Source organism: Mirounga leonina, unplaced genomic scaffold (assembly GCF_011800145.1).
Source record: "Mirounga leonina isolate KUSES-001 unplaced genomic scaffold, KU_Mleo_1.0 Mir_128, whole genome shotgun sequence".
Taxonomy (NCBI): domain Eukaryota; kingdom Metazoa; phylum Chordata; class Mammalia; order Carnivora; family Phocidae; genus Mirounga; species Mirounga leonina.
The window spans coordinates 38525362-38553253 of NW_023270320.1; the positions used below are offsets into that span (position 1 = coordinate 38525362).

At 39.3% G+C, this 27892-nt stretch overlaps 1 protein-coding gene across 1 annotated transcript in view; it reads left to right on the top strand.

Annotated features, from left to right (window-relative positions):
* Positions 1-27892, top strand: part of CSMD1 (CUB and Sushi multiple domains 1) — a 519075-nt gene that overhangs the window by 232701 nt on the left and 258482 nt on the right. The window contains exons 17-21 of the mRNA XM_035003847.1: positions 1593-1731; positions 5854-6041; positions 10841-11035; positions 21948-22061; positions 23523-23618. Of these exons, the coding sequence (XP_034859738.1) occupies positions 1593-1731; positions 5854-6041; positions 10841-11035; positions 21948-22061; positions 23523-23618 (732 nt within the window). The remainder of the gene's footprint in view (positions 1-1592; positions 1732-5853; positions 6042-10840; positions 11036-21947; positions 22062-23522; positions 23619-27892) is intronic.

Consider the following 27892-nt stretch of genomic DNA (forward strand, 5'->3'; position numbering starts at 1 on the left):
TTTATCCATTCATCTGTCGATGGACATCTTGGCTCTTTCCACAGTTTGGCTATTGTGGACATTGCTGCTATAAACATCGGGGTGCACGTACCCCTTTGGATCCCTACTTTTGTATCTTTGGGGTAAATACCCAGTAGTGCAATTCTCAGTGGAGTTTATTAAAATCAAACTGCATGCTGGGGAAATGTGGGTTTAACCATTTCTGTGAATATTATATCATCTTACTCGAGTATATATCTGAATCCACTATAAGTATTTCCTACGATACTATGTAGAGTTTGCCTTTAATGAGACTGAAATTTTAACAGAAAGTACTAGAATATATCTTATTGAAAACATTGTTTTCAGGAGTGCTAAATGAGTATTTAAAGACACAGTCATCACAGAAAATTCGCACACACATACCTTCATATGATTTCCAAAAAAGTCATTTGTGTGTGTGTGTGTGTGTGTGTGTGTTTGTGTATAAAAGATTGCCAATTAGGGTATTTCTTTCTCTACTTACCTTTTTTTTTTCTATATGCATACATGGTCAATTATGTGAAATAAAATATCTAGTTTAGATGGAGTATTTTAATTTAATTGGGCTGATTTCTTAAAGCAACTTGGTGACAAACCTCAGTATTTGATATGGAGAACCGTAAACTTAGCACATTCCTGAATGCATCTGAAATGTATATACTTGTGAATTTTGCAGTGTTTTCACACCTTCCACATGATGGAAGATTTAACAGAAATCCTATGTAATAAATGAAACCATCCTAAACATTTTGAGGTTTAAGAAGGGAAATTGGCTTGTCTCTTAACACCGTTGAACTTCATAATTGTCATCTTCCTAATAGAAATGTAAACCCAGGTAATTAAAATGTGATAGGTAAAAAAAAAAAAAAAAAGAGTAGATTGATCAGCATCATCTACAGTGCTTTTTTCTGATAGTAACATACTGAGCATTGTGATCACATAGTATTTTTAGGATTGACGTCCTAGCTCCGTCTGTTTTTGGTTCTCTATTCCCAGATGTCATTTACACTTTGTTAGTTTTGTCATTTCTGAATTGTGTCCCAAACCTTACACACATCAGAGGACGGTGAGAAATATGGGGAATAATGTGTATGCGTTCACTCGATGAATATTTCCTGAATACTTGATCAAAAACCATGCCAGGCAATAGTGAAACACAAGTGGACATGAAGCATGCCTTCTAGAACAAACTGGCAATGACTTTGTGGACTAGCAAGAACAGAAGAATTAGCAGGACCATAAATGATGTTCATGGGGATTTCTTTCGCCTTCCCGAGTGTTTTTGTGTGTGTATTGTGTGCATCCTAGGAGTGTGGGGGAGTAAAGTAATCTGTAAAGCTTAAGATTATAGCAAGTCAAGTTTATTTGTCAGCAGTTAAAAATCCTCCCTAAAAACAGGATGGCACGTTATGTAGAAATCATGAACAAATCCTTGAAAAATGTACAGCCCTCCTGGATCTTCAGTTTTCACCTGGAAGATTGTTTAATTCCCCAACACGTAGTGAATGTTCTTGACGAATTATGCGCTGTCTTACCTCACACTGACCAGCACTGTTCCTCTTCCATGACAGCTGCATGTGGAGGGAACCTGACCGGCCCAGCAGGTGTCATTTTGTCACCGAACTACCCACAGCCATATCCTCCCGGCAAAGAATGTGACTGGAGGATAAAAGTGAATCCAGACTTTGTCATTGCCTTGATTTTCAAAAGGTACCATCTTTTGCAGAATCTCTCTTTGGTAGAATGTGAAGTGTCATACCTCCAGAATGTCAAAGTCATACCTACAGAATGTCAAAGTCATGCCTACAGAATGTCAATGTCATGCCTATAGAATGTCAATGTCATACCTATAGAATGTCAATGTCATACCTACAGAATGTCAAAGTCATACCTATAGAATGTCAATGTCATACCTACAGAATGTCAAAGTCATACCTATAGAATGTCAAAGTCATACCTACAGAATGTCAAAGTCATACCTAAAGATTCCTTCGTGTATCCCTTCATGGACTGCCCAGTTTTACATCGAATGAAGCCACTCAGTCTCATTCTAATAGATACTACATCAGGCTGCAAAATGACATAAATGGAAATATATTACTTTGTTGTCGAGCATTCTACTTATCTTAGGACACACACGACATAGCAAGAATTACTTTTAAATACTTTCTTGCATGCAATATGTTCCACATGAGAAGGCTTAATTTACAGGATATTCAAGAAAAGTAATAAAAAAGTGATATAGATATACTTAGTATAATTTCTCATCAGTGTCTCCTATTTCTCCACATGCGTGATAACGAATTCATTTCCATCATACATCTTGTCTGATATTCCCAAAGGCAGCCCTTTGTATTTGTGATATCTTCATTATCATTGAGATATCATGACTTGATAGAATTTTGAAAATGGAAGTTCCCCCAAATGTGGTTGCTGTGAACTTTGAATTAATAGCCATTACTCTTTAAAAAATTAACTTACTCCTGCTAAACTTGATGATGAAGTTTCAAACATTGTGATTATCTTATAAATATAAATTCTATAGGACTATCGTTTACCTGTATCTAGTATATGATAATTGATTTTTTTTCCAAATCCAAAGATCTCCACTTCTGCATTTTGATTTTTGAACTAAAGGAAGGGGTGTTTTAAAAAAATAACTGGTTCTATAGGCTGTCCTATTGACCTCTTACCTCTCCAGGGTGAAGTGGTATAATTACATTTATTTGTCAATTGAACACGTTTCCTTTTCTGATGTTTATGTCACCACTCCAGGCCTGGTTGTGATTATCTTCTTTCACTTTCTCCTCCTGATGGGATCTGAATCAGTGTAATTTTAAATGCCCGTAATGCTAAATGTTAAGTAGTTTGATAAGCCATCGTGTCTTGAATTTACTCAAGCTGCTATAAATTTACCTCCTGATGAATACTTAGTATTCCACTCAGCTATTGCACATAACCACTGAACATTTGCTGCTATATTTTTGGATATCTTTGTGGGTTTTGTGAATGCTAACTTCTACCAGTGCCTTCCTTAAAACCAAGAGACACCACTGGTACCAGGAGATTAAAAATGAATTAACAAAAGCCTTTTAGAAAACACAGAGCCTTATAAGTAAAAGTTTCCTATCTTCCAATGTGTCACAGTGACTAATTATCAAGGTTCCCAAAGTGCAATCCACGTGATAAGACAGAAGGCGGTTTTATACAAGAAGACTTTTTTTCCTACTTATTTTACACACCTCTCTGGAAAAAAGTTGAAGTAGAAAATCTCCATGCTTTCTTCCACCTTTTAGATTCTTAAGTCATTAGCTGACCCAATTTCATGGAAAAATCAAACACCTGGGACTTCTAAGACACGGATAACATGTGTGTGCTTAGGTGGGAATGATCCTGAGACCTTCCAACCAGATCTACTCAGTAGATGGAGGGGAGACCAGAAGCACTGGGTGGGGGACAGGGTTTCACCTACCCCAGCAAAGGGGGCTGGCATTGATACGTGATGCCCAGATGCACAGTTTCAAGAAGGTGACCAAAGTCAGGTGTGTTTCTATGGGGCTGGGGGTGGATGGCAGCCGGCCTTACTACCAGTAAAGACAAAGCATTACGTGACCTGGAACGTTAGCTCCAAAGCTCATCCTGGCACTTGGGACGATTGGGGAGGATGGCTCAGCACACAGACCCCTGCACACTGTGGGGCCTACGCTACTCACACACTGAGACTCAGTTTAAATTTGGTTTAAAAGCTGGGCCAGACTTTGGCCTGTTATTGGGGTTCATGGGTTGTGCAGCTAGCATAAATAGAATTAAGAATGGATTTTACAGGCGCCTAGGTGGCTCAGTCATTAAGCATCTGCCTTTGGCTCAGGACATGATCCCGGGGTCCTGGGATTGAGCCTGGCTTCGGGCTCTCTGCTCAGGGAGAGTCTGCTTCTCCCTCTCCCTCTGCTTGTGATCCTTCTCTCGCTGTCTCTCTCTCTCTCTGTCAAATAAATAAATAAAATCTTAAAAAAAATGGATATTACAAATGGAATCATAATGAATTACAAGTTTCACTCCAGACTTTTATGCACGGATTACGGTATATCCAGAGAGAGAGGGAGCAAGCAAGCAGTCAGAATGCTTTCCGTCTGTGACTTGATGTATTTCCAGTGCTCAAAAATGATCTGTCACAATAATTAGCTATGCCAATTATTGGGGGTGCAGTGTGACCAGATTCTAATAACATTCTTTAAAGTGTTCCAAAAAAATTCTAATTAAATTCCACTTGGTTGATACAATTCCTGTTGGTGCCTTTATCCTTGCTCATGCCAATCTTTTACTCCTTGCTCATTTCTGATTTCAAGGAATCGGTCAAATAAATAGACTAGGAGACCTTTGACAACTTCCTTTAATAAATATGTCCGGGGACCTCCCACGGGACCCAGTGTAGCCTTGACGTAAAGTGGGATGGCGTGATGCAGCGCTGGGTGCACCATTCGTGTTGGGTCCTCCGTGGCGCCCCCTCTTTGTCACTTCCTTCAGAATGCTGTGGACAGTTTCTGGAGAGAGCTTGTGTTCATGTGTCATCCCTTGTATCTCCAGAAAAACAAAACCACTTAAACAAAGCCCATGTTTGTGATTACTAAGACTCCTGACTCTCCATCCCTGTTATCCAAACATGCTGCCAACTAAAAGGAGAGAGAGTAGAAGTTGCTCAGAATGAGTCCTTGCTAAGGAAACAAAGGCCCTGAATCAGAGATGGGGGAGAAGTGGAAGGCCAGGCAGGATGCATTACTTAAATTCCTCTAATTTATTGGTTTGTTCTGATCTCATTGGGATCTTATCCATCTGCAAGTTTAGTTTTTTGTTGGAGTATGTACATTTTTGAAGCTCCCAGACTATCATCAGCCTTCTCATCAAAAATGGCAGAGGGCGCCTGGGTGGCTCAGTTGGTTAAGCGACTGCCTTCGGCTCAGGTCATGATCCTGGAGTCCCGGGATCGAGTCCCACATCGGGCTCCCTGCTCTGCAGGGAGTCTGCTTCTCCCTCTGACCCTCCTCCCTCTCATGCTCTCTGTCTCTCATTCTCTCTGTCTCAAGTAAATAAATAAAATCTTAAAAAAAAAAAAATGCCAGAGACACTGAAAGCCAAATCCCACTTGAGAGCTTTGGGGATAACCAGGATATTTAATACTAGGGAAGAAAGAAAGAGGAGTGGAGACAGAAGGAAGGGAATGGGAAAGAGAAAACTGGGATAAAGTCAGTGATGGAGAAACATGGGATGGAGCAGGTGCCTACCACACTCTGCACCATCACAGGGATGACTCACATCAGCCGATTTACCCAAGCAAGGAGAAGCAATTACATTTTTAAAAGTAAAAACAAACTCACAGGGAAAGAAATTTTTAAACAAAACTTTAATATAATACCAAAGATACATGTTTTTCAAACTAAAAATATTCACATAAAAATCAAGTATCAGTGGGACTTCTTCCCTTTTGAGCCCATTTCTTTCAAACCATATTTCATTAGCAATTCCATGGGTGCGGGGAAGAGATACTGTGTCCACGTTATTAGGATTTATCTTCTTACTGATAACTTCAAAATCATACTATTTTCAATACAGTGGTCATTATGTAAAATATTAACAGTATTTATCATTGATAGTTGTTATACGCACCGCTACTTTGATATTTAAATTATCGTTACATTTAACTTTCGGGTTGTTCTAATTTTTAACAAGTGTTGCTTGGAAGCAAATGAACTCACTGTGTGATCTCAGCAACTTTCTGGTCTGGAAGACGAGAGACACGTATTAGATGCCTAACCTGATGAATTCTCTTTCCTTTAGTTTCAACATGGAGCCCAGCTATGATTTCCTACATATCTATGAAGGAGAGGACTCCAACAGACCGCTCCTTGGAAGTTTTCAGGGCTCTCAAGCCCCAGAAAGAATAGAGAGTAGCGGAAATAGTCTTTTTCTGGCATTTCGGAGTGATGCTTCTGTGGGCTTGTCGGGGTTCGCAATTGAATTTAAAGGTACTGTGATCAGCTTAATTTGTGTGCCAAATAATTTGTATCGAGATTTTTCCATTGCAAGCATTTATTTCTGACGTCTTGCATGTCTGTTTAATACATAAAATGTTCACATCCCTGTCACCCGTCTGGGGAAAGACATTTCGATCTTTCCAGTGGAGAAGAAAATCCAGAGACACATTTCTACCTTAGCTGAAAGAAAAAAAAAAAATGAATAATTTCTTTTTCTCTGAATTTATGGCCATGTAAAAATAAATTGTGATTTGTGTACTGAAGGATTTGATGGCATATAAGAATTATTTTAAGATGTGTTTTAATATCTTCTGATTTATTTCATCAGAATGACTAAGATCAAGTACATCAAAATAGCTTAGATTTATCTCCATGTTTTTCCATGTGTAATATCTGTGGGTCTTCCTTGTAATATCTGTGGGCCCTTGCACCCATGGGCGCTGGTCCGATGAGGAGCCTAGGGCAGGCAGAGATTCCTTGTGTGGTCACCAGACAGGTGTCTCCCACTTCATTTGGGATCCACCATCACCGTTACCAAACATCCAGAGAAAACAAACAGAGACAAACTCACAAACAAAAACCAGCCTAAACTAAGAGTTTTGCTATAGAATCATGAAGATAATTACATGCTTTCCAAATCCATTTCTCGTGTGAACAAAGAAAATGCAAGGTACATTACTAAGAATTAGAGAAAAGGACTTAATGAAATATCAATTCACAGTAGTGAGTGCTTTGGAAAAAATAATGAAAATATGTATATTTAAACTTATGAGTTACTTATTACTAGTAATTAAATTGTCAAATAAAATGCAAAACACATTTCATCTCTGTTAACTCCTCACTGGACTTGTATCTCTTTACATGGTTTTAAGTAGAAAATTAATGTATTTCCCTCTAAACACCAAAACCTACAAAACTTTTGAATTCTTCTTAAAATGTGCAATAGAGAAAAATTTAAGCAATTCAGCAATCAGCGAAGTTCTGGTGCTTTGGGGATGGGATCTGTAATGTTTATGAATAATTGAAGACAGTACTTTTAAGCATTTACCATATCATCAGGTAGTTTCTGTATTAACAAGTACTCACAGACATGCACTTCACCATGACAATGCCCATTCTATAATGAATTTAAAAAAGCAGGACACTGCATCTAAATATAGGGATGTACACATTATCACTGCCTACTTGGACACCGTGTACGCTCCAGGGCATTCTAGAATAGATGATCAATGAGCGAGTGAATAAGAGTGGGAGGAAAGACCTGCATCTTTTGTTTGGGTTCTTTGGTGACCAGACTAGCCATCTATCTGGTGGCTGGAGCTCTTAATGTTTGGAGAGCTCTCCAGTAGAGGCGGTGAACAAATACAACCAGCGGAAGACAAGGGAAGGGGCAATATCTTGCTCTGCCCCAGCAAGCAACCCTGGAGGGTCAGGGATGCAGGGAGCAGAACCTACGCTCCAGCACGATGAGTAGGAGCCGCGGGCAGCCTCGCTGAGACATCATCTCTGGCCCCTGGCTGATTCCACCCGCTCGCCCCCAGGGCGGGGATACTCAGGGGTGTCTCCTTAAGGAGAATGGACACAAACTATGGCAAAACACAGCATGTTATGAAGTCATTGAATTAGAAAATGTGACAAACTGTAAGCAAAAACAGTATCTGTGATTTATGGTGAAACATCCTGAACTGACAGCTGGATGAATGGGACCAAAAGATTTGACGCAGTTCTTTTGGAGAATTGAAGACTACACTTACCATCAGAAACCTAACTTAGTGACACCATGCAGATAATCCTGTAAGTGGCATTAACCAGTCAACTAAACTAAAAGAGATTTATAACAAAACATGATTAAGAGGCTGAGAAGGCAACGGGCATGTGTGGTAGACCCCTTCTCTGTGGTTTGCTGCCCTGTTCTCGGTGTGGGTGACCGGGGTCCACTGCGTCTGTCCTCAGCAGATGCCCCTCCCCCCGAGCTACAGTCTCAGGGTCACCCGTCGCCTGACGCTGGATCACCCCGTCTAGGTCATTCCTCTAACCTCCCATATGGTGGGCGTTTTATCCTCTCACCCTGTCACAAGGGGGGTGAGGACAAGGCAATAAGATATTTAGAGAGAGAGAGAGAAATACCACATTCACATAACTTTTATTACAGCATATTGTTATAATTGCTCTATTTTACCGTTAATTATTATTGCTCCTCTCTTAGTGTGCCGTATTTATAAGTTAAACTGTCATAGGCGTATATATGTGGGGTCTGGTGCTATCTGCAGTTTCAGGCATTCCTGGGGGTGTGGGAGGGCGTCCTGAATAGGGGGGCTGCCGTGTGTGCAGGAAACGCCCGAGACTAGACCAGAGCTCCTGTCTGCTGGATGCTCTGTGCGCGCTGCTGGACCGGTGGTAAGCAATCTCCTTGGAGCGACCTTTCAGGACCCCTTGGCTTATTTATCCGTTCCTTCTCTGCTTAAACTAAATGTTCCAGGCTCTGTATGGGATTTATGCAGCTACAGAGAGTTAACACAACGTCACCTACCCTGCAAAATACCCAGATCGGCTTTCAACAAAATGATTAGAATACTGGTCCCAACACAATCCACAGTTCTCAGGGACAGACTCCAATACCAGCCCAATAAAAGCCTGCAAGAAGGTTTTATATTATTTTACACATAATAATATGTATTATCGGTTCTATGTCATCATAGATTATATATTCATATAATATACATTGATTTATATATATGTCTGCATACATTTACATGCTTTGGTTATAATGCAATATATGTAAAAACATATATTACAATATAATAATATATAATAATGTGTTATAATGTGATACTATAATAATATATAACAATAGTATAATATAATAATGTATATTATAATATATTAACATGTTCAATTAATTAATATATATTATGTATTATAATATATAATGAGATAATATATTATAATCTATAATATTTTTAGTATATATTCCATTTTAGCCAAAGTATGGAAGTCAGTAAAATAGCATAATAGATTCTTATAATTAAGAATTAAGATTAAATCAGCAATTGCCAAAGACATCTCTGTTTGGCTGATGTTGACACATAGATTTTTATAAATATAATGGAAAATAAGGAATAAATAGTTAAACAGGTCTCTTTTTTTCCTGCAAACTTCCCACACTTTGTGCTTTTTTCCTCTTCTAAATATCATCCATTCCTAAGAGAATGTACAGTGTAAAGTTTTCAAAACTCATTTCATTATTCATCCTTCATGGCATACATGCACAATCTCTCAGGATGCTCTTCCACCAAACACGAGTGTGTAGGATTAGTAATAAGCAGCATGTAAACAATCAGTAAGAAAAGATTTAAATAGGGACCAATATTAATCCCAGCCAAAAACAATTCAGTCTACCCCTTATAATTTTCAGAAATCTTTTATATGTGTGATCAGCACTGGATTTTCTACAATGAATGGAGGAACTGACATGTAAACTTTCTACAGGGGAAAAGATTGTCAAGCCAAAAGGAGAGAGCAAAGACATGTTATCCTTCAGTGTGTATTCACATTAATGACCCCAACCTCCCTCTGTCTCACACACACACATACACAAGCCAAATTGTATTTTTATAACTTTCAGCTAAAAAATGATGAAAACCTCAGACAACTTCTATATTGATCACTTGAAGATCTGTAAAAGTCAGTTCTCGAGCCTTCTGACATTACCAGGAACTTTGATGACGGCATGAAGAATGTTGACATGAACAAGCAAAAAGCAGTTCAAATGATGAAATGATGTACAATATAACTATAGATATATGTTTCCATTTAGAAATATTTTGGAAGGTCTACTGAATATAAAGACATTTAAAATACTAAGGTCACCAAAAGTTAACTGGAATTAACCATATAGCTACAAGTCTCAGAGGGAAAAAAAGAAATAGACAGTTTTGTATTTATATTTGGGAAAAGACAGGCTTTTAGTGAAAGTTTTTTAACTTGTCAAGCTCAAGCTTCAGATTCTCAACATTGACAGCCGGCTGGTGAGAATCCCCGCAGAGGCGTCGTGAGGAGCAGAATTAAAGCTTGCAATACCCCCAGCTCAGTGCCTGGTACGGAACAGGCCTGGGTTCATCTGGGCAGTTCCTGCAATTAGGTTGGGATGGCTGAGTGGTTATTACAGGGCAGATGCGGTGCTTGGGGTTCATCCATAAGCACTTTCCCAGGAAGGTTCACCTGCTATTACCAGTATCAGAAAGGACGCTTAGCTTGCATGAACCAAACCAGTCTTCCTGAGAAGCCGCATTCTCTCACCTCTTTCTAACACGTGCTGTGATTTCACCTCAATAGGCTTTAAGTCCAAAGGTCGAAAATGACCTCAACTCTTCCTAAGTCAATGTCTTTGGTTCAGCACTATAATCCAGAGGAGGGAGAAAAAGATGCACAAAAAAATAATGCTGTATTTGTTTAACCTAAATGACAGTAATTCAATAGCAATTCTTCAATAAAATATGGTTAAAAAAAGAAATATATTTTCATTAAATAGTTTTTTTCCCTATTTTTCTATGATATTTAATTATTAACTGATAATTGTTAACTTGATAATCATTTTTATGACATATCATTATTAATATGAACTTGATAATTCACTAATAGCTTGGTCATTAGTCAATCTGTGAATACTTTTTGAGCCTTTCTTGTACACCAGGCATTGTTCTAGGCACTAAATAAAAAGAGTAAGCCATCAAACGAACAGAAGGTTAAGATTCCTGCCCTCATGGAGCTGACATTTATTTCTTCCACAGAGAAGCCACGGGAAGCGTGTTTTGACCCTGGAAATATAATGAACGGGACGAGAATTGGCACGGACTTCAAGCTTGGCTCAACTGTCACTTACCAGTGTGACTCTGGCTACAAGATTGTGGACCCCTCGTCCATCATGTGTGTGATCGGAGCAGACGGAAAACCTGCCTGGAGCCGAGCCTTGCCTTCCTGCAACGGTACGCATGGATTCTGTGTTTCCCTTCAGTAATACTTTTATTTTGGAATGCCCGATCTCATTTTAAAACGCTGTCACACTTCACTGCTCATTCCTCTAACCACTGGTTGGGGTCGGATTGCGTACATGCTAATGTGGACCAAGAACTTCACATTCCTCCCTCATTTAACGGAACTAGTGTATTGGCCATTGTCATGGGCTTCTGGAAGGGCCGGTATTTTTCTCTCAGTTAGACAATTTGGCATTTTTAACTTCTGTGTTTGCATATTCTAGGCTCAAGGTACATAAGAGGTACTAATTGCCAGTGTCTAGGGGCACTCTCTCCCTGTCTCTGTCTTTCTGTGTCTCTAGGTCTCTCTGCATCTCTCCTTCTCTGTCTCTGTCTCTCTCCATATATATCTATTTATGTGTCATTTTCCCCCAAAATATCAATCATTGTAATTCTTTATATGGGCATGAAATGAATAAAGCCGCATATTAAAAGGTCCGATTAGCCTTCACGGAGAGAGCTGTGGTGAGAGCAGCCTGGTGGCAGATGCCCTGGGCCGTGCAGTGACAGGAGGTGACAGAGATTTCCGGGTCGATGGCCGCGCTGTATGTGACTCTAGTCCGTGGTGTCATCGGAGTCTCCAGACAAAACTCCTCCAGCTGTAGACGGATGACTTGTACCCTCTACTCTGAGAGGGACACACATTAAAAAGAAGATGGTAAAACCCCATGAGTTTTGGCAGGAAAAAAAAAAATGATTTCCAAGTTATTTTGGGGTGAACTCAAGGGCCAGTTTAGTTAGATATATTGAACTTACCCAAAACTTTCCCCTCCCCCAGGACAGCTCACAATGACACTAATACCTTTGACCACATAGGTGGAATTTAAAAATTGGCACATAAAAATTAAAGCAAACAAAACAAACAAACTGGGTTAATGCCCTGGGTCGTACTGCGCCTTCTGTTTCTGCGTTTATGAACCTGAGGGCTTTTCGGCTGAGGAAGCCTGCCTCGCCAGGATCCAGCAGAATCAACCAGTGAATGGCTGAAAGTAATTTTTAATGGAAAAAATCTGCAGCCTGTTGAATCTTCCTAATCTTACACATTTTAATAATAAAAGTAAAAGTAGAATTCTGGATGCTTCTCCGATTTCAGGGGGTCTGGAAGAGCAGAGCGTGCTGAGAGGGAAAGTAAGTGTGCTGTGGGCTCATGCATGGTGCGTGTGTCCATGACGTTTTTCATTAGTGTCTGAACTTAACTGATAAGGTTTGAGTCACAGCATCATACTCTCTTCCACGGAGCATGAGAAAGAAGGCCATCCTAATATAGTTACTTCGAAGTATGTGTCAGGTCCTGTGGGTTTTCCTCGTTGCAAATCTATGTTCCCCCCACAGCATCGGCACTATTTCAGCCCAGAGGAAAAGCCACAGACATGGAATCTAGTTCCAGACCAACTGTTAAGTCCCTGGGTGAAGTGGAACAGTGGCCCAGTGCCTGTGGACCTCTGTGTCCTCCCTAAAGGGACAATGGTAATATCTGCCTAACACCCGCTATGGGGTTATCCCAATGGTCACATGGAGATTTAGCTATAAAAGATAGACTTAAATGGTGCCTGGGTGGTTCAGTTGGTTAAGCGACTGCCTTCCGCTCAGGTCATGATCCTGGAGTCCCTGGATCGAGTCCCGCATCGGGCTCCCTGCTCGGCGGGGAGTCTGCTTCTCCCTCTGACCCTCCCCCCTCTCATGTACTCGCTCTCTCTCATTCTCTCTCTCTCAAATAAATAAATAAAAAATCTTAAAAAAAAAAAGATAGACTTAAAATCCACATATATGTATATATTAAAGTTCATAGGAACTTCTATTAAATTCCATCTTATATTAATTACATTTAAAATGCAAGTACCCTTTATAAAATATAAATAATGCCCTATATATAAAATAAAATGCCCAAGAACCTCATAGATTTGAAAGGGCCTGCGAAACATCATTCATCTCAAATTCTTAAAAAGTAATCTAAAACCTCTGTTTCAATGTTTGCAGTTAATTTTTACATTTTAAAGTTTGAAAATCACTCGTTATATATGTAAATTATTCTTTATATATATACATATATACAGACCTACAAATATAAAGGGAAATAAACCTGTAAACATATAATAAAAAGTATATTATTTATTTATATTGTTAGTAATACATAAACATATAAACATATAATATATATTAAGATATATTAAATACATATTAGGAAACATAATACATTAGGAAAAAGTAAATATATTAGGTTAAATAAAAATTAAACGTATATTAAATGTAGATTAAATATATGTGTATCATGTACACAATACATGCACATATATATGTAAAATAATATGCATATATAAAAAGCAAATTTATAAGGGAATTTTGTAGATTTTTAGCTCTAGGCAGCTTAAGTTAGTTTTGAATTTTAAATCATGATCAGAAAGGTCAATTTATGAATCCATGCTTTCCATGGATATCTTTTTATTGTTTTTAAAGATTTTTATTTATTTATTTGACAGAGAGAGACAGCGAGAGAGGGAACACAAGCAGGGGGAGTGGGAGAGGGAGAAGCAGGCTTCCTGCTGAGCAGGGAGCCTGATGCAGGACTTGATCCCAGAACCCTGGGATCATGACCTGAGCCCAAGGCAGATGCTTAACCGACTGAGCCACCCAGGCACCCCTCCATGGATCTATTTAATGAAAAATGCTGAACAGCTACATATTTAAGTTATTGTGTGACTTGCTTTGGGAGATTGAACAACATAAAAATTGTGGGTCCTCTAGCTAAGTTTACTAAAAACTAGAATGAGAGGCATCTGGGAGGTGAACACAGTGGAGGGCGCTGCAGGGTACCCACAGGAGGGGAGGCTGAGGGGCTCCAGATGGAACACACAGGAGGGGTGAGGTGTGAGCTCATGCCCCCTGTCAGGGAGTGGGTCCTGTTAGTGGGGGCCCCGCACCCCGTTCCTGTCCTGCAGGAGGGCCCCAGGGATGTGGGTGTGGAACCCAGCTGGCTGCCTTGTTCTGCTCTCACCCTGACAGCCACCAGCCCCTTAGCTCCTGAAAGGCCTGGGGAGTGCACACCCACAGGCCATAGTCCAGGGGTCATGGGCTGCCCACAAGCTGCCCGCCTGGGTCTTGAGGACCCTCATGGTTTGGGAGAGAGTTTCTCAGGGCGGGGCTAGAGCGGGGACCCAGGGTTACCCATCTAGAGGCAGCCAAATCCTATCTTCACCACCCAGGGCTCAGAGGGTAAGAATACCTACCTAACCAGTGCTGGGAAGATTTAATGGGATATGCATAAGGCTCCCAAGCAAAGCAGATGCCCAATAAATAGAACATCTTGATTCTATATGTAAATTTTATTCTATATGTGAATTTTAATCTATATGTAAGTAGCACAAATGATCATTTTCATATAACAAAGGGCAATGATCCCAGACTGTCGATCACATCCAGTCAGCATGTGACTATTGAGCATGTAATCGCAGTATCTCCAATGCATTTACACACTGAACTTCCCAGCAGATATACCACATAAGTTACCACCTATAAAGTCAGGCACACTTTCTATTTATCAGTCCTCAAAGTGCATAAAACATAAATTTTTATTTATGCTATTTATTTACATTTCAACAAAACTCAAACCCCCAAATCGTTAAACCAGAAATTACTTCCCACCATAGTTTGTTTGGGATCTGTCATGGAGAAAAGTACATTTTGTGCATGAATCAATATCTGTGGATCATTCAGATGACCCACAAAATCAAGGGACTTCTGCTACATTTTTAATATTTTGATAGTTCATATATTATGGAATATGGTCAGTGCATTTTGGACTAGTTTTTTTTTAAATGTAGGATATGATTTTTTTCTTGGTGATTCATCTGTTGGCTCCAGTTTTTCTTCACTGAAATTTACTATAAAGTCAGAACTGAAATGGGAACACCCTAGATCCCCTTTCATGGGGCAGGATGTTTGATGTGTTGTTTTTGGTTTACAGTCAATTTGATTGTATTTTGTTGCCTTTACATATGAGGCATGTATTCCAATTAACCAGATGGATGAGTATGTTTCTTGTGACCATCTGCCATATTGCTGTTGCAACTCTGTATTCATTTAGGAAATGATTTGTTTAATACGTCGATTTCCAAAGAATAAGCACCTATCTATTTTTCTTTTATCACAGTAGCATAAAATAATTTCTGTTACGGACCTTGAGAGCTTGTTTGGAGGTTCTAGCAGGGGAGCACAGCTACTCCTATACCCTTGACCGAAGAACGGTCCTCCTCTATCGGGGAAGGTCGTCCTCTTCGACCGAGCGCGTAGCTTCGGGAGGGACGCACATGGAGCGGTGAGGGAGGAAGGGGACACCCGCCTAGCCAGCCAGATCAGCCAAATCAACCCTGGCGATCAATGGGGTGACAGATGTCGCAGCCAGATCGCCCTCACATCCAATTTCTGTTATGGAAAAGCCCACGCCCATATATTTCTTACATCAGCACAGTCATACAGACAGAATAATTATTGAGAATGAAATGAAAATTCTCTACATATTTTTTATCAGTTTCACAAATGTTTGTGTTTGAAATACAAAGTTTGGGTGTTTATCTTTAGTGTCTGAGGAAGAACTTGTAGGCATAACACAATTTATCAAGGCAGCAGTGGACTTAAAATGTCAGGTCAGTTTTCTTTCATTTTGTCTTTTTTTTTAATGTCTTATGTTATCATAAAATAATATTCTTTCATCCTACCCTTGAACAAAATAAATCTTTGTGGCTATTCTTGCACAAATTCATTAGATGGTGTCCTTGATAAGACAGAAGTCTGTCTGATAATTTGGGCATCCAAATGTTACCCCAGGGATGATTTACTTGTATTTTTTATTTATAATTGTGGCTTAAAATTTGAACTGGATGAATTTTCTAAATGAAAAAAAGGATATTTGCACAATCATCTGCTTGAATTTTATATGGCTGAAAGATGGTAAATTTCCATTCTTTATTGGTACTTACTTTTTAAATTTTGAACTTTAAGCTTTTAAGGAAAAAATAATCCTGAAATAACCCAATTATACTTTTATGGATGAGCTGAAAAAAAAAAAAGTGATGTATCTAAACTAGTAGAATGAGTCACCCAGCATTTCATGCAAAACTTGCGGCCTGGGAGTTTAACTTACAACCCCAAGTTAAAATAAATTTTTTCTATTTAGAATTGTAAAAACGTCAATGGAAGTGCATTGAAATGATAAAATTATTCCAAATTAAGGCATCAGCATGAAGACCACACTTAGTATAGTTAAAATCTCTATGAGCTGATCACAAATAGATCAAAGCTTTTGGATGCATAAGCTATTTTCCTTTGACGCTTAAAATAAGATGTAAGTTTCACACGCTATTTATTGTAAGATACAGCTTCAAAATCTCGCAAAGCATGAATGAGGTTCTTTGAAGTTAGGGTCATTATATTCCAAGGAGTTTGACGAATCGTCGAGAATGCCCATCAATTAGGACTTCACATGTGCTGATTAACATTCAAAAGATTCAATATATTATCTTTGATTTCTGCCTTCTTTTAGTGCTTGAAAACTCTCATATCAAGAAGAAGTTATAGAAATATAGGCTTTCTCGGGGCGCCTGGGTGGCTCGGTTGGTTGGGCGACTGCCTTCGGCTCAGGTCATGATCCCGGAGTCCCGGGATCGAGTCCCGCATCGGGCTCCCTGCTTGGCAGGGAGTCTGCTTCTCCCTCTGACCCTCCTCCCTCTCATGTGCTCTCTGTCTCTCTCATTCTCTCTGTCTCAAATAAATAAATAAAATCTTTAAAAAAAAAAAAAAGAAAGAAATATAGGCTTTCTCAAATGCTGCAAATGACTCTGACTTCAGGTCCGTGAAGGCATTGTGTTCAGGTGGCAGGTGGCCACCCATTCAGTGGCTCCTATTCCTGGCATGCTCCGCTGACCTGGACCTTTTCTTAAGTGAAATAAGAGGGACTGAAGTAGAGGCAGTTTAATTAGAACACTGGAAATCATGAGACTGGGATTCAATTGAATGTCTGTTTTTTAAGATGCTTACAGCGAGTATTTTGATCTTTGCTCCAGTGTTTTCTCAGCAAAAGCAATGTGCAAGTGAATAAAATCATCAGAAGGAAAATGAAGACACACACACCCTGAGCTCTGCACGTGACACCCCATAGTTGTATCTGCCCTGACTTCCTAGTTAGGAATTAATTCAGTTTTAAACCAAACTTACAGGAAAAGACTCCGGCACATTAGTAATTGTACCCGTTACTCTTGAACTAAATCTGTGAGGTGAAAAGTTAAAGCAACAGCCAAATGCTAAAAGCAAACATTATTTTTTTTAAGTCCCATAGTAACATAAAATCAGTAGAAAACTGAGGTCATCTGTGTGGCTCTTAAATTAATCTGATGACCAATACCAACCAGAAAGTTCAGGTGAGATTCAGTAATTCAGGAATTTGTCTATAGCGGCACGTGTGGTGATGAGCCCTGGGTGTTACACGCAACTCATGAACCGTGGAACGCGACATCAAGAATTAATGATGTGCCTAACTGAACATAAAAAAAAAAAAAAAAAGATTTGTCTATCGAACCTGCTAGTTAGTTACCGCTGTTTTCGGGATTATTTCAGGCTGAGAGAGGTCCTAAAATCATCTTAGGTTTTCCTCCTAAGCGGAGTTCTCTTTATTCAAACCTGGAAACTCTGTTTTTCTTTTTCCTTCACTTGGGATAACAATGTTAAGTGGCTTTTCACGTTGCTACTTTGTTACGGTTTTGACCAACGGTGGCCAGCCGCTCAGTGCCTCCGCAGTTTTCATCCTCAGCAGGCCATCCGGGGCGGGGAAGGTGCTGCCCATGACCTTTGCTTGATTCTACCTGCAGCTCCCTGCGGAGGCCAGTACACGGGATCTGAAGGGGTCGTTTTGTCACCCAACTACCCTCATAATTACACGGCCGGTCAAATATGCCTCTACTCCATAACAGTACCCAAGGAATTTGGTAAGTTGGCTTTTTAGTGTTGTATTCATCATTCAGTGTCATACTTGTTTCATTGTTGATGTTTCTGTCATTTTATAAACAAATATTTCAGCTCTCAATATAATAAAATCATATGCAAAAGATGAATTTATTAAAGCAGCAAGTTTTCTAAAGGTATAGAGTATCCACTACAATTCTTTTATCAATGTGATATGAAATGCTTAAATGTTCTTCTAAGATTGTGATCCAGAATAATCAGAGAGAATGTGTTTGACTTTGCTCCCAGTTTTGTTAGAAAGCATTTTTTTTCCCCAAGGGAGGATCGCCAAGTAAAGTGGGCCAGGGGGACACTGTATATTAATTTGTACATACATTTTGTAATCAGATTATGACGGAAATCACTGGATCACTGAATTTACCTTTGAGTGATTAGAGATGCAAAAACAGGCAGAACCCCCATCTGACTCAACATCTAACTTGCAAATTTCCCTCTTTCACTTTGCTTCCAATCTGAGCCAGCTTTCAGAATGACTTCATTGCTAGAAGGGCCTTCCTGGGGGGTCTACCCTCCATTTACCCAAAGCTGGATTCCCACACCTCCAATCTCACTCTTGACCACAGATATTTCTTATGATTTGAGTTTTTTTCTGGAGTATACCACAGAGAAGCTTTTATAGCTTTGTAGCCAAGGTTCTTTTTTTTTTTTTTTCCAATAGTAAAATTAAAAACCCTACATAGTTGTTTTTGTTCTTTACATTCAAAATAGCAGCCACCTACTCATAGATAGAAAGCAAAATTATAAAAATTCTAAGGTTAGAATCTGTTTGAGGGAAAACATCTTAAAAAGTACAGTTAGTTATATGACAAGAAAGTTAATTGCTGGGTTTGAAAGTGGCATGTGGGAGACAGATGGTTTCTGTGAATTTCTATTATTTATGATTCACAGGTCTGTTAAAGCTAATGAAGACCTCCACCAAGCACTGACGTCAGCCTTAGGTAGTTTAGGTCATGGGCCCTTCATGAACTGTGTGATGTAACTTGCTTGGTATCTGAAGCCATACCATTTAGCATCTACCCTGGGCCAGTTCTCAAGAGTGATGGGGTTTTTGGGAGGGGCCTTTCTGTAGCATCTGCTCTGTTAAGAAGAGATGGTAATCTGAGCATCAGCATTGATGGATGTGTTCCTGGAGACCAGGGCAGAGGGACCAGCTTCCCAGCAGGCAAAGGGCAGATTCACTTGCTCTGTGAATGAATGGCAGCTGTCATTGTCATTAAAAAAAAAAAAAAAATGAGGGGGCTTCAGAATATTTACTTGTGTTATAATAAACAGATAAGAAAACTTAGAATAGCTCCTAATCCTCACTCATTAGGCTGGACCAGTTCCTCTAAACTAATGTCACTTATTTGGTCCCACTTAATTCATTTTTTCTAAGTGCTCCACAGCATCCTCCAGTTACTTTCCCATGAATATTCCTTTTATTTTTGTTCATAGACACATGACAGAATATATTTATCACAATGGAATATAGCAGCCATATTCTCTGATTTTGGCTTATTTCAAAATTTATCAAATTGTCACAACACAATTGTGATATGTCAGCAGAAAAAAAAAGGTCACACATCTATCCTAAATATTGATCACCATTACCCAATCTGAAATGTATAATGATATACATTTATCACATTCTATCCACACAGAAAATTTTAATCTATACTGTCTTATCTTGTACTTTCTTCTCTTCCTTACTCTTTCCTGGGAAATAAATTAATTCAATAATTAATTCAAAAATTGTCATAAGGGCCAAGATGAATAAAATACAGTCTGTGCCTATGAGATGCTCACTTTTTAAATCCCACATCAGCTCATGGGGTGAACCTTGCTAGGTAGGAAGGGGCACAAGTGTGGTGAACACAGGCTCCAAATGGGAAGGACGTTTGAGGCAGGTCTTCAGATACCCCAGTCCTCTCCCTATTTTCATCCAAAAGCATCACCAAAGTATCCTTTCTTAAACAAAGCTCTGGTCCTGGAAACACCGTGATCGACATCTTTCACTCACTTTTTTGCCCACGAGGAAACCCCACGTATTCAGGTCCAGGCCCTGAAGTCCCAGGCTGCCAGGACCTTGGCTCCCCAGTTCCCTCCTCTTCCCCTTCCTCACTGAGTGCCTGCCACACCAGACCAATGGCCACATTCGTCACCTGCAGAATCGTGCTCTTACTATTCACTGGCTGGAAGAAATGCCCTGCATTTCACTCGTACACACGAAGGGTTTCAGTTCTCCTGCTTTAAGGACTAGTGATGCTGCCCTCTCCCCCGGTGGACATGGACTCCCCCACAGCTGGGAACAGCGGCCCCATGGCTCACGACCTATAGCCCCTTACTCGTTCCCGTCATGGTCACGTCTAGCTGCAGTGTCCACGGCAGTGAGCAATGGTCGCTCTTGGCAGACGTCTGCTCTTTGGAGCGGAACCAGTCAGGGGCCTGAACTCAGCCCAAGCAGCTCACCAAAGCAGCCTCATGCCTGCTGTGTGCAGACCCTGAATCTCGATCCGTCATGGGGAGCACCACTGGCATGTGGCAGGCCCAGGACCTTGTTTCTCATCTTAGCCATTTTCAGATTCCAGCATAAAGTAGATGCTTTCTAAAAGTTTCTTAAAATAATTAAGTAATTAATTAAATCAAAGTTTCTTGAAATTATATGCATATGATTCACTTTTGTATGATTGAAAAGACCCGAGTGTCCTGCCTCCAACATGACGAAGATTTATTTTGGGGGACGGGGGGCTGTGAACAAAGGTATTGTAAGAGCCAGAACCATGTCAAAATCATGAGTTCTCTTCCTCTTTCTAATTCTTTGTTTTAGAACACCTCACCCACAGGAAAAGTCCTCCTTGCTCCCATGCTTCCTTTGGTTGTTTCTCTCTAGGAAATTATAAAGGAATTATAAAGTCTTAAAAATACATGTATATAGGTGTGTGTGTATTCTACTACATGTGATGCATATACATGCCTGTATATATGTGATACATGTGTGTAATAGGATATATGGCATATGTAGAATACACACACACACACATGCACACAAGCTGTTACAGTTAGATCCCCTCCGTCTTGCCAACACTCTCGTTCGTTAGAATTCTGACATGTGTAAATGATATGCCCATATCCATTTCTCATTCAGGATGATTTAGAATGATTCTAGTTCAAACCTTACACATAAATCACAAATGTTTCTAAATATTGCAAAGGCCCTATTGTCGATTTGAGTACAAAATAATTTACTAAGTTCAGAGTAGTGAAATGCACAGTTGTGTTCTACTTGGAGGACTTGCGTTCTTGCTACTGATATTGCCTATAAGATAAATAAAGCTGTGCAGTGGAATGACAATAAGCAATTTCCATAATATGTTGCTGACTTATGTAGAAATTGCAATGAGCTCATATGAATTTGGCCTTAGAATAATCCTAGGTAAATGATTTTAAATTCTTTGTCAAATTGGCATGTTCTTAGTTTTTAGTTTTTAGTTTTATTTTTTGGCTTGTTTATAAAACCAACAGGTGTCTTGATCCCTGTATCCATAAAATGTCATTAACAGCTCTTAAATACGTGGAGCAGTTTTGTGGCTATTCTTCTACGATCCTAATGTAGTACTGAAAAAATTAATATTCAAACTATATAGGTAACAGTAATTGTATTCCTTTTATTAAGTATGAAGTCATCACTAAGCAAAAGAAAATTGTTTATGCAACTAAAAACTCTTAGAAAGCAGAGAAAACCAGTTAATGAGTTTCTGGGATTCTTAGGATCATGATCTTTGGAGAAATCAATAAATAGGTAGTACAACCATGATCTCCACATATTTATTTTTGAGAAAGCACACTGTGCAAACCCACCCCCTTTATTTTGCAGTGGTGTTTGGACAATTTGCCTATTTCCAGACGGCACTGAACGATTTGGCAGAATTGTTTGATGGAACACACCCACAAGCCAGACTCCTCAGCTCGCTCTCTGGGTCACATTCAGGTAAACAGTCAATGAATATTGTCTTGAATTTTCTTTAGACAGCCAGAATGATTAATTTTGAACTTGTCATATTTTTTCTTCTTAATGAAAGAGAAATGCAATCATCTTTGAATTTGCTCACTTGTTTAATAAAACTTTATTTTTGATGGAAAATTTCAACTGTATTTTTATCCCACATATAAAACCACTGACCTTTATCATTTTACTTATTAAGGTTGTAGAAAATATAATATCCATTTCAATAACAAAGGCAAATATCATAAAAACAAGGGGTAATAAACTATCTTGTGTATTCTATTTTCTCTTCTATGTCTCATGATCTTCCTGGAGATAAACGGTATCAATATTTTGGTCTAAATCATTGCCAGCCTTTAAATACATACATATAGAGATCCATCACACTCACACATGTATATGGGTACATATATGTACACACGGGCATGCATGAGTGTGTGCGTATGTATGCATGGAAACATGTGGGGCTTCATAAAACATGGGATGTTTTTTCACAACTCAGTCTTTTTGCCATACTCTTATATAAAAGCACAAGTGGAGTCTTCCCCTATCAAAAAATATGAATATACATCAAAAGTAATTAGTTTTAGTGCTGACTAGTACTCGCTTGATCAATACAGCCTAATTTACTTAGCCCCTCATGGATTTGGATCTTGTACAAACTGCAAGGTTTGTACCATGATGTGTTTTCATCATTTATCAAAGTACAATCAAAGCACAAAGGTGTGTCACAGACTTTTGCCAACCAAGGTTAGGATTTGATTATTTCCATGTTTTCCCTATCATTAACCAAGAGTCTTAAGATCTATGTCTTGTTATTTTCTGCCAATGTCCAATGATGTAATGTCTAGAAATGCACCAGAAGATACAGATTTAAAATAGTGATACCTGTGGACAAATTCACCTCTGAAATGCTAATGCCATTCATCTGCCCCTTAGCAGCACTTGAGAGAGACCATTCCTCTAGTGTGGAGGTACTTTAAAAGGTGAAAATATATTTTCGTAAGTTTTTTTTTTTTTTTTTTTTTTTTTCTCTGAAGGCTTTAATATTTTTAAATCAGCTTTGGATTCAGATTTCCTTAATTTTCTTATTTTAAATAAAATCCCAGTAAGTCATTCTCAAAGTTGATTCTGAGTCAGTAATAAATCTGACTCTTCCACTTCCAACATTGTCAGCTAACAGACCTATGTATCCCGTGCTTGCTTCAGAAGGAAGCCTAAATGAGATGATCATTAAAGTCACATTTTAACAGAATGAATAGACAAAAACAGCTTTAAAATCTTGATAGATACAAGGTGTCTGGGTCCTGAACCCAAAGGGAAATTTTATAAAAGTCCAACCATTAAATGCAAAATTCCAAGTGAATGATTTTTTTCCAAACTATTGTCCACCACGGTGCGGTGTCTTCTAGGGATCCCATGTATTGTCTCTGATTTTTTCTTTAGGTGAAACATTGCCTTTGGCGACATCAAATCAGATTCTCCTCCGATTCAGCGCAAAGAGCGGAGCATCTGCCCGGGGCTTTCACTTTGTTTACCAAGGTAAAGGTCACTAGGTGTGCTAGGATCTTCTCCCAGTGCTGCTCACACCGCTATGCTCAGTTAAAGCACTAATATCTGAGTTGTGTGTTTTTGTTTGTTTGTTTGTTTTTAATATTTAGGAAATTGAGGGTATTCATATATTTATACAAAAACAACTTAAGAATATCACATTTTTTTTGACACTTAAGTATGATATTTCTACTACAAAGACACAGAAACAGCTCATTTATCTGGCATTATCGGGAAACACATATTGATCCAATCCACTTTGTATAGCACTTCACATTTTGCAAAAGGTTTTCACATACATTACAATATTGTATGTAATTAGGCAAAGTGTTTCATAATGGTTTAGATTTTAGTAACTGCTTTAATGAAATACCTTTAAAGCACATTATACAATTCCAGATCTTCCTGTAAAAACTAATTGAAAAAGCAACTTAACAAAATCATACAAAACCACGAATACCATCCATGAACTCATCCTTCTAACTACCTGTTTTATTTTGTTGGTGTTCCAATAACTTTTGGCACTTTGAAACCTTTATATTTATTTTTGAAACTGGAGTGTATTCAAAATGTTTAAGATTGCACAAAGATTCTGTAAAAATGAGGATTTTCCCCCCTATTTCTAGTTTACCTTTATTTTGCATATTCATTACATGACCTTGAAAAAACATATGTAAACGTTTATACACTTTCTGAAGCACAAAGCGGGTCTTTGGATAGAACTTGAAATTGCTGTGTAGCTTGAGCTGTGACAGAGATCACCATCTGCAGAGATAAACTGTCTGTTCCAAAATAAGAAGAAATGGTTTTTCTAGGTCTCAGTTTTGCTTGAGGCTAGAGAGATTACTCACTGCTCTTAAATATTTTCTTCAGAAGTGGAGGAGGATCACTTATTAGCAGTGGTTTCTGGCCTTTAATAGAGATTTCTCCAGAAAATGTACTGGGCAGCATCCTCATGTATATAAAAAAAATTATGGAAAATATGTCATTTCATTCATAACTCATTTCTGATATTCTCACATGGCAAAATCCAAGCCCTCGAAATATTTTTATAAACTCTATAAATTATAAAATAATTATTTTATAAATTATAGAATATTTCGCTATAAAACCTCTTCAGTGTTCAGCAATAAGATGGTTTAAAAAAGAATGGGAAAGAATAGGAAGGAATTTGACAAACAGCAGGAAAAGTATCTCTAATCCAGTGTAAATAGTAATTGCTTGAATGATGTTGCTACTCAATTACAGTCAGTTACATTGTTCTAAATCGTACCTTTTCTTAAAATATAAACAATGAAACCAATATTTTTAATGGACTTTATTGGACAGTGACCAATGTAGGCAACTTACCTCTTACTCCTAATTTTCTTTAAATACATTGTATTGTTTTGCAGGAGCAAATTTACAAACCCAATAAGTTGGGGTGACATATAAAGATACTGGACCACTTGGTTTAAGTACATATTTTATCCTGGAAGAAATTCAAGTTACTGACATTGTCTATCTTGATAAGGGGTGTTCTTTGATTTTTGATAAGGATTAGAAAATCAATCAGGTCGACCTAATTTTTGCTCATTAGTTAAGAGATAGCTTGCTGGATCAGAAAAGCGACCACTTTCTGGAAGGTAGGACGTGCGGAGAAGTGAATCCGAGGCGATATTCGGGAGGATAGACGGCGGGGGAGGGGCCTCCGTCGGCAGCTTCTGGCAAGTGATAGAGCCGCGGAGCACAAAGTCGGAACTTGTAGAAGTCGGCTCCGCCGAGGGACGTCACTCTGGTGGCTCAGCGGGGGGTGGAACCCTCCGGGACAGTGTGGTCTCAGGACCCTCGGGGTCACAGAAGGACCGGGGGTGTCTAAGAGTGCCAGAGCTCCCAGGTAACGGAGCAGGGAAGCCGGCTGCAGAGGCGGAGCCCAGGCGCGGGCTCTCAGCTCGGGGTGGCCATAAACCGGGATCCGCGGCCCAGTCGGGCCCCTGCTCCTCCACCAGGGACCCCACAAGCGGCAGATCCGGGGAGACTCCCCTTCCTCCCCCGGGAGGAGCCGCGCGGGAGTGCACCACAGGGATCTGCTGGGTTTGGAGACTCCACCCGGGGTCGGTGCCAGAGATAGAGACGTGCGGTCACAGGCCGGGCGAGCATGGAGTGCGGCCGGAGACCGGGGAGACGGGAGTGACTGGTGGCTTTTCTCTGGGGGCTCACTGAGGAGCGGGGCCCGAGTTCTCAGCTCCTCCAGGGCAGAGATTGGGAGGCCGCCATTTTCACTCTCCGCCTCCAAAGCTGTGCGGAAAGCTCGCAGGGAACAAAAGCCCCGGAGAGCAAACGCGAGCAGATGACTTAGCCGGGAGGGGGCAAGGGCGGGGCAATTCCGCCTCCGGCAGAGACATTTGGAAACCACGGCAACAGGCCCCTCCCCAGAAGATCAGCGAGAACAGCCAGCCAAGACCAAGTTTACCGATCAATGAGAACGGCAGAACTCCAGCGCTAGGGGAATACTGCACCTAGAATTCGTGGCTTTTTTACCATGATTCTTTAGTCTTTTAAAGTTAATTTTTTTAACTGTCTTTTTGTCTTTTTATCTCTTTTTGAATTTTTCTTTTTCCCTTTTTCAACCAACATATTATCAATCCCTTCTTTTTTAAAAAAAAAAAGCATTTTTATTTTTCATTTTTAGAGTCATATTCTATCCCTTCATAGTAGTTACCCATATTTTGGGCTTATATATATAAGTTGTTCTCTCTTTAAAATTTTGAGATAGTTTCTTCTAACAGATTAAAATAGACCCTAAATCTCTAGTCTATGGTGTTTTCTATTCCCCTGCCTGATCACATCCTCTCCCTTTTTTTTTTCTTTTTTTAAATCCTCTTCTTTCTTTTTTCAAACAACTTCTTATCAATTACTTTTATAAAATTTTTTATAATTTCCTTTTTTATAGTCATATTCCATCCCTTCATCATATCAACCCTTATTTTTGTACATATATAAGTTTTTCTTTCTTTAAAATTTTGGGAGGCACTTTCTTCTAAAAGACCAAAATACACCCCAAATCTAGTATGTGGCACTGATCTATATACCATATAGATCATATTTGATCACATTCTGGTTTTTCTTTTGTTGTTGTTTTGTTTTGTTTGTTTTTGTCTTTATCTTTATCTTTTTCTTTTTTTTTTCTTTTTCTTTTTTCTCTCTTTCTCTTTCTTATCCCACTGCTTCAGGTCTTTTCTGATTTGTTTAGAGCATATTTTCTGGGGACGTGGTTACTCTGCTAGCATTTTGTTCTCTAATTAATCTATTCTCCTCTGCACAAAATGACAAGACGGAAAAATCACCTCAACAAAAAGAACAAGAAGTAGTACCGACTGCCAGGGACCTACTCAATACGAACATTAGTACGATGTCAGATCTAGAGTTCAGAATCATCACTTTAAAGATACTAGCTGGGCTTGAAAAAAATATGGAAGTTATTAGAGAAACCCTTTCTGGAAAAGTAAAAGAGCTAAAATCCAACCAAGTAGAAATCAAAAAGGCTATTAATGAGGTGCAATCAAAAATGGGGGCGCTAAGTGCTAGAATAAATGAGGCAGAAGAGAGAATCAGTAATATAGAAGATGAAATGATGGAAAATAAAGAAGGTGAGAAAAAGAGAGATAAACAACTACGGGATCACGAGGGCAGAATTCGAGAGATAAGCGATACCATAAGACGAAACAACATTAGAATAATTGGGATCCCAGAAGAAGAAGAAAGAGAGAGAGGGCCAGAAGCTATAATGGAGCAAATTATAGCAGAGAACTTCCCTAATCTGGGGAAAGAAACAGGCATGAAAATCCAGGAAGCACAGAGAACCCCTCTCAAAATCAATAAAAATAGGTCAACTCCCCGACATCTAATAGTAAAACTTACGAGTCTCATAGACAAAGAGAAAATCCTGAAAGCAGCTCGGGAGAAGAGATATGTAACCTACAGGGTAGAAACATTAGATTGGCAACAGACCTATCCACAGAGACCTGGCAGGCCAGAAAGGACTGGCAGGATATATTCAGAGCACTAAATGAGAAAAATATGCAGCCAAGAATACTCTATCCAGCTAGGCTGTCATTGAAAATTGAAGGAGAGATAAAAAGCTTCCAGGACAAACAAAAACTAAAGGAATTTGCAAACACAAAACCAGCCCTACAGGAAATCTTGAAAGGGGTCCTCTAAACAAAGAGAGAGCCTAAAAGCAACATAGACCAGAAAGGAACACAGACAATATACGGTAACAGTCA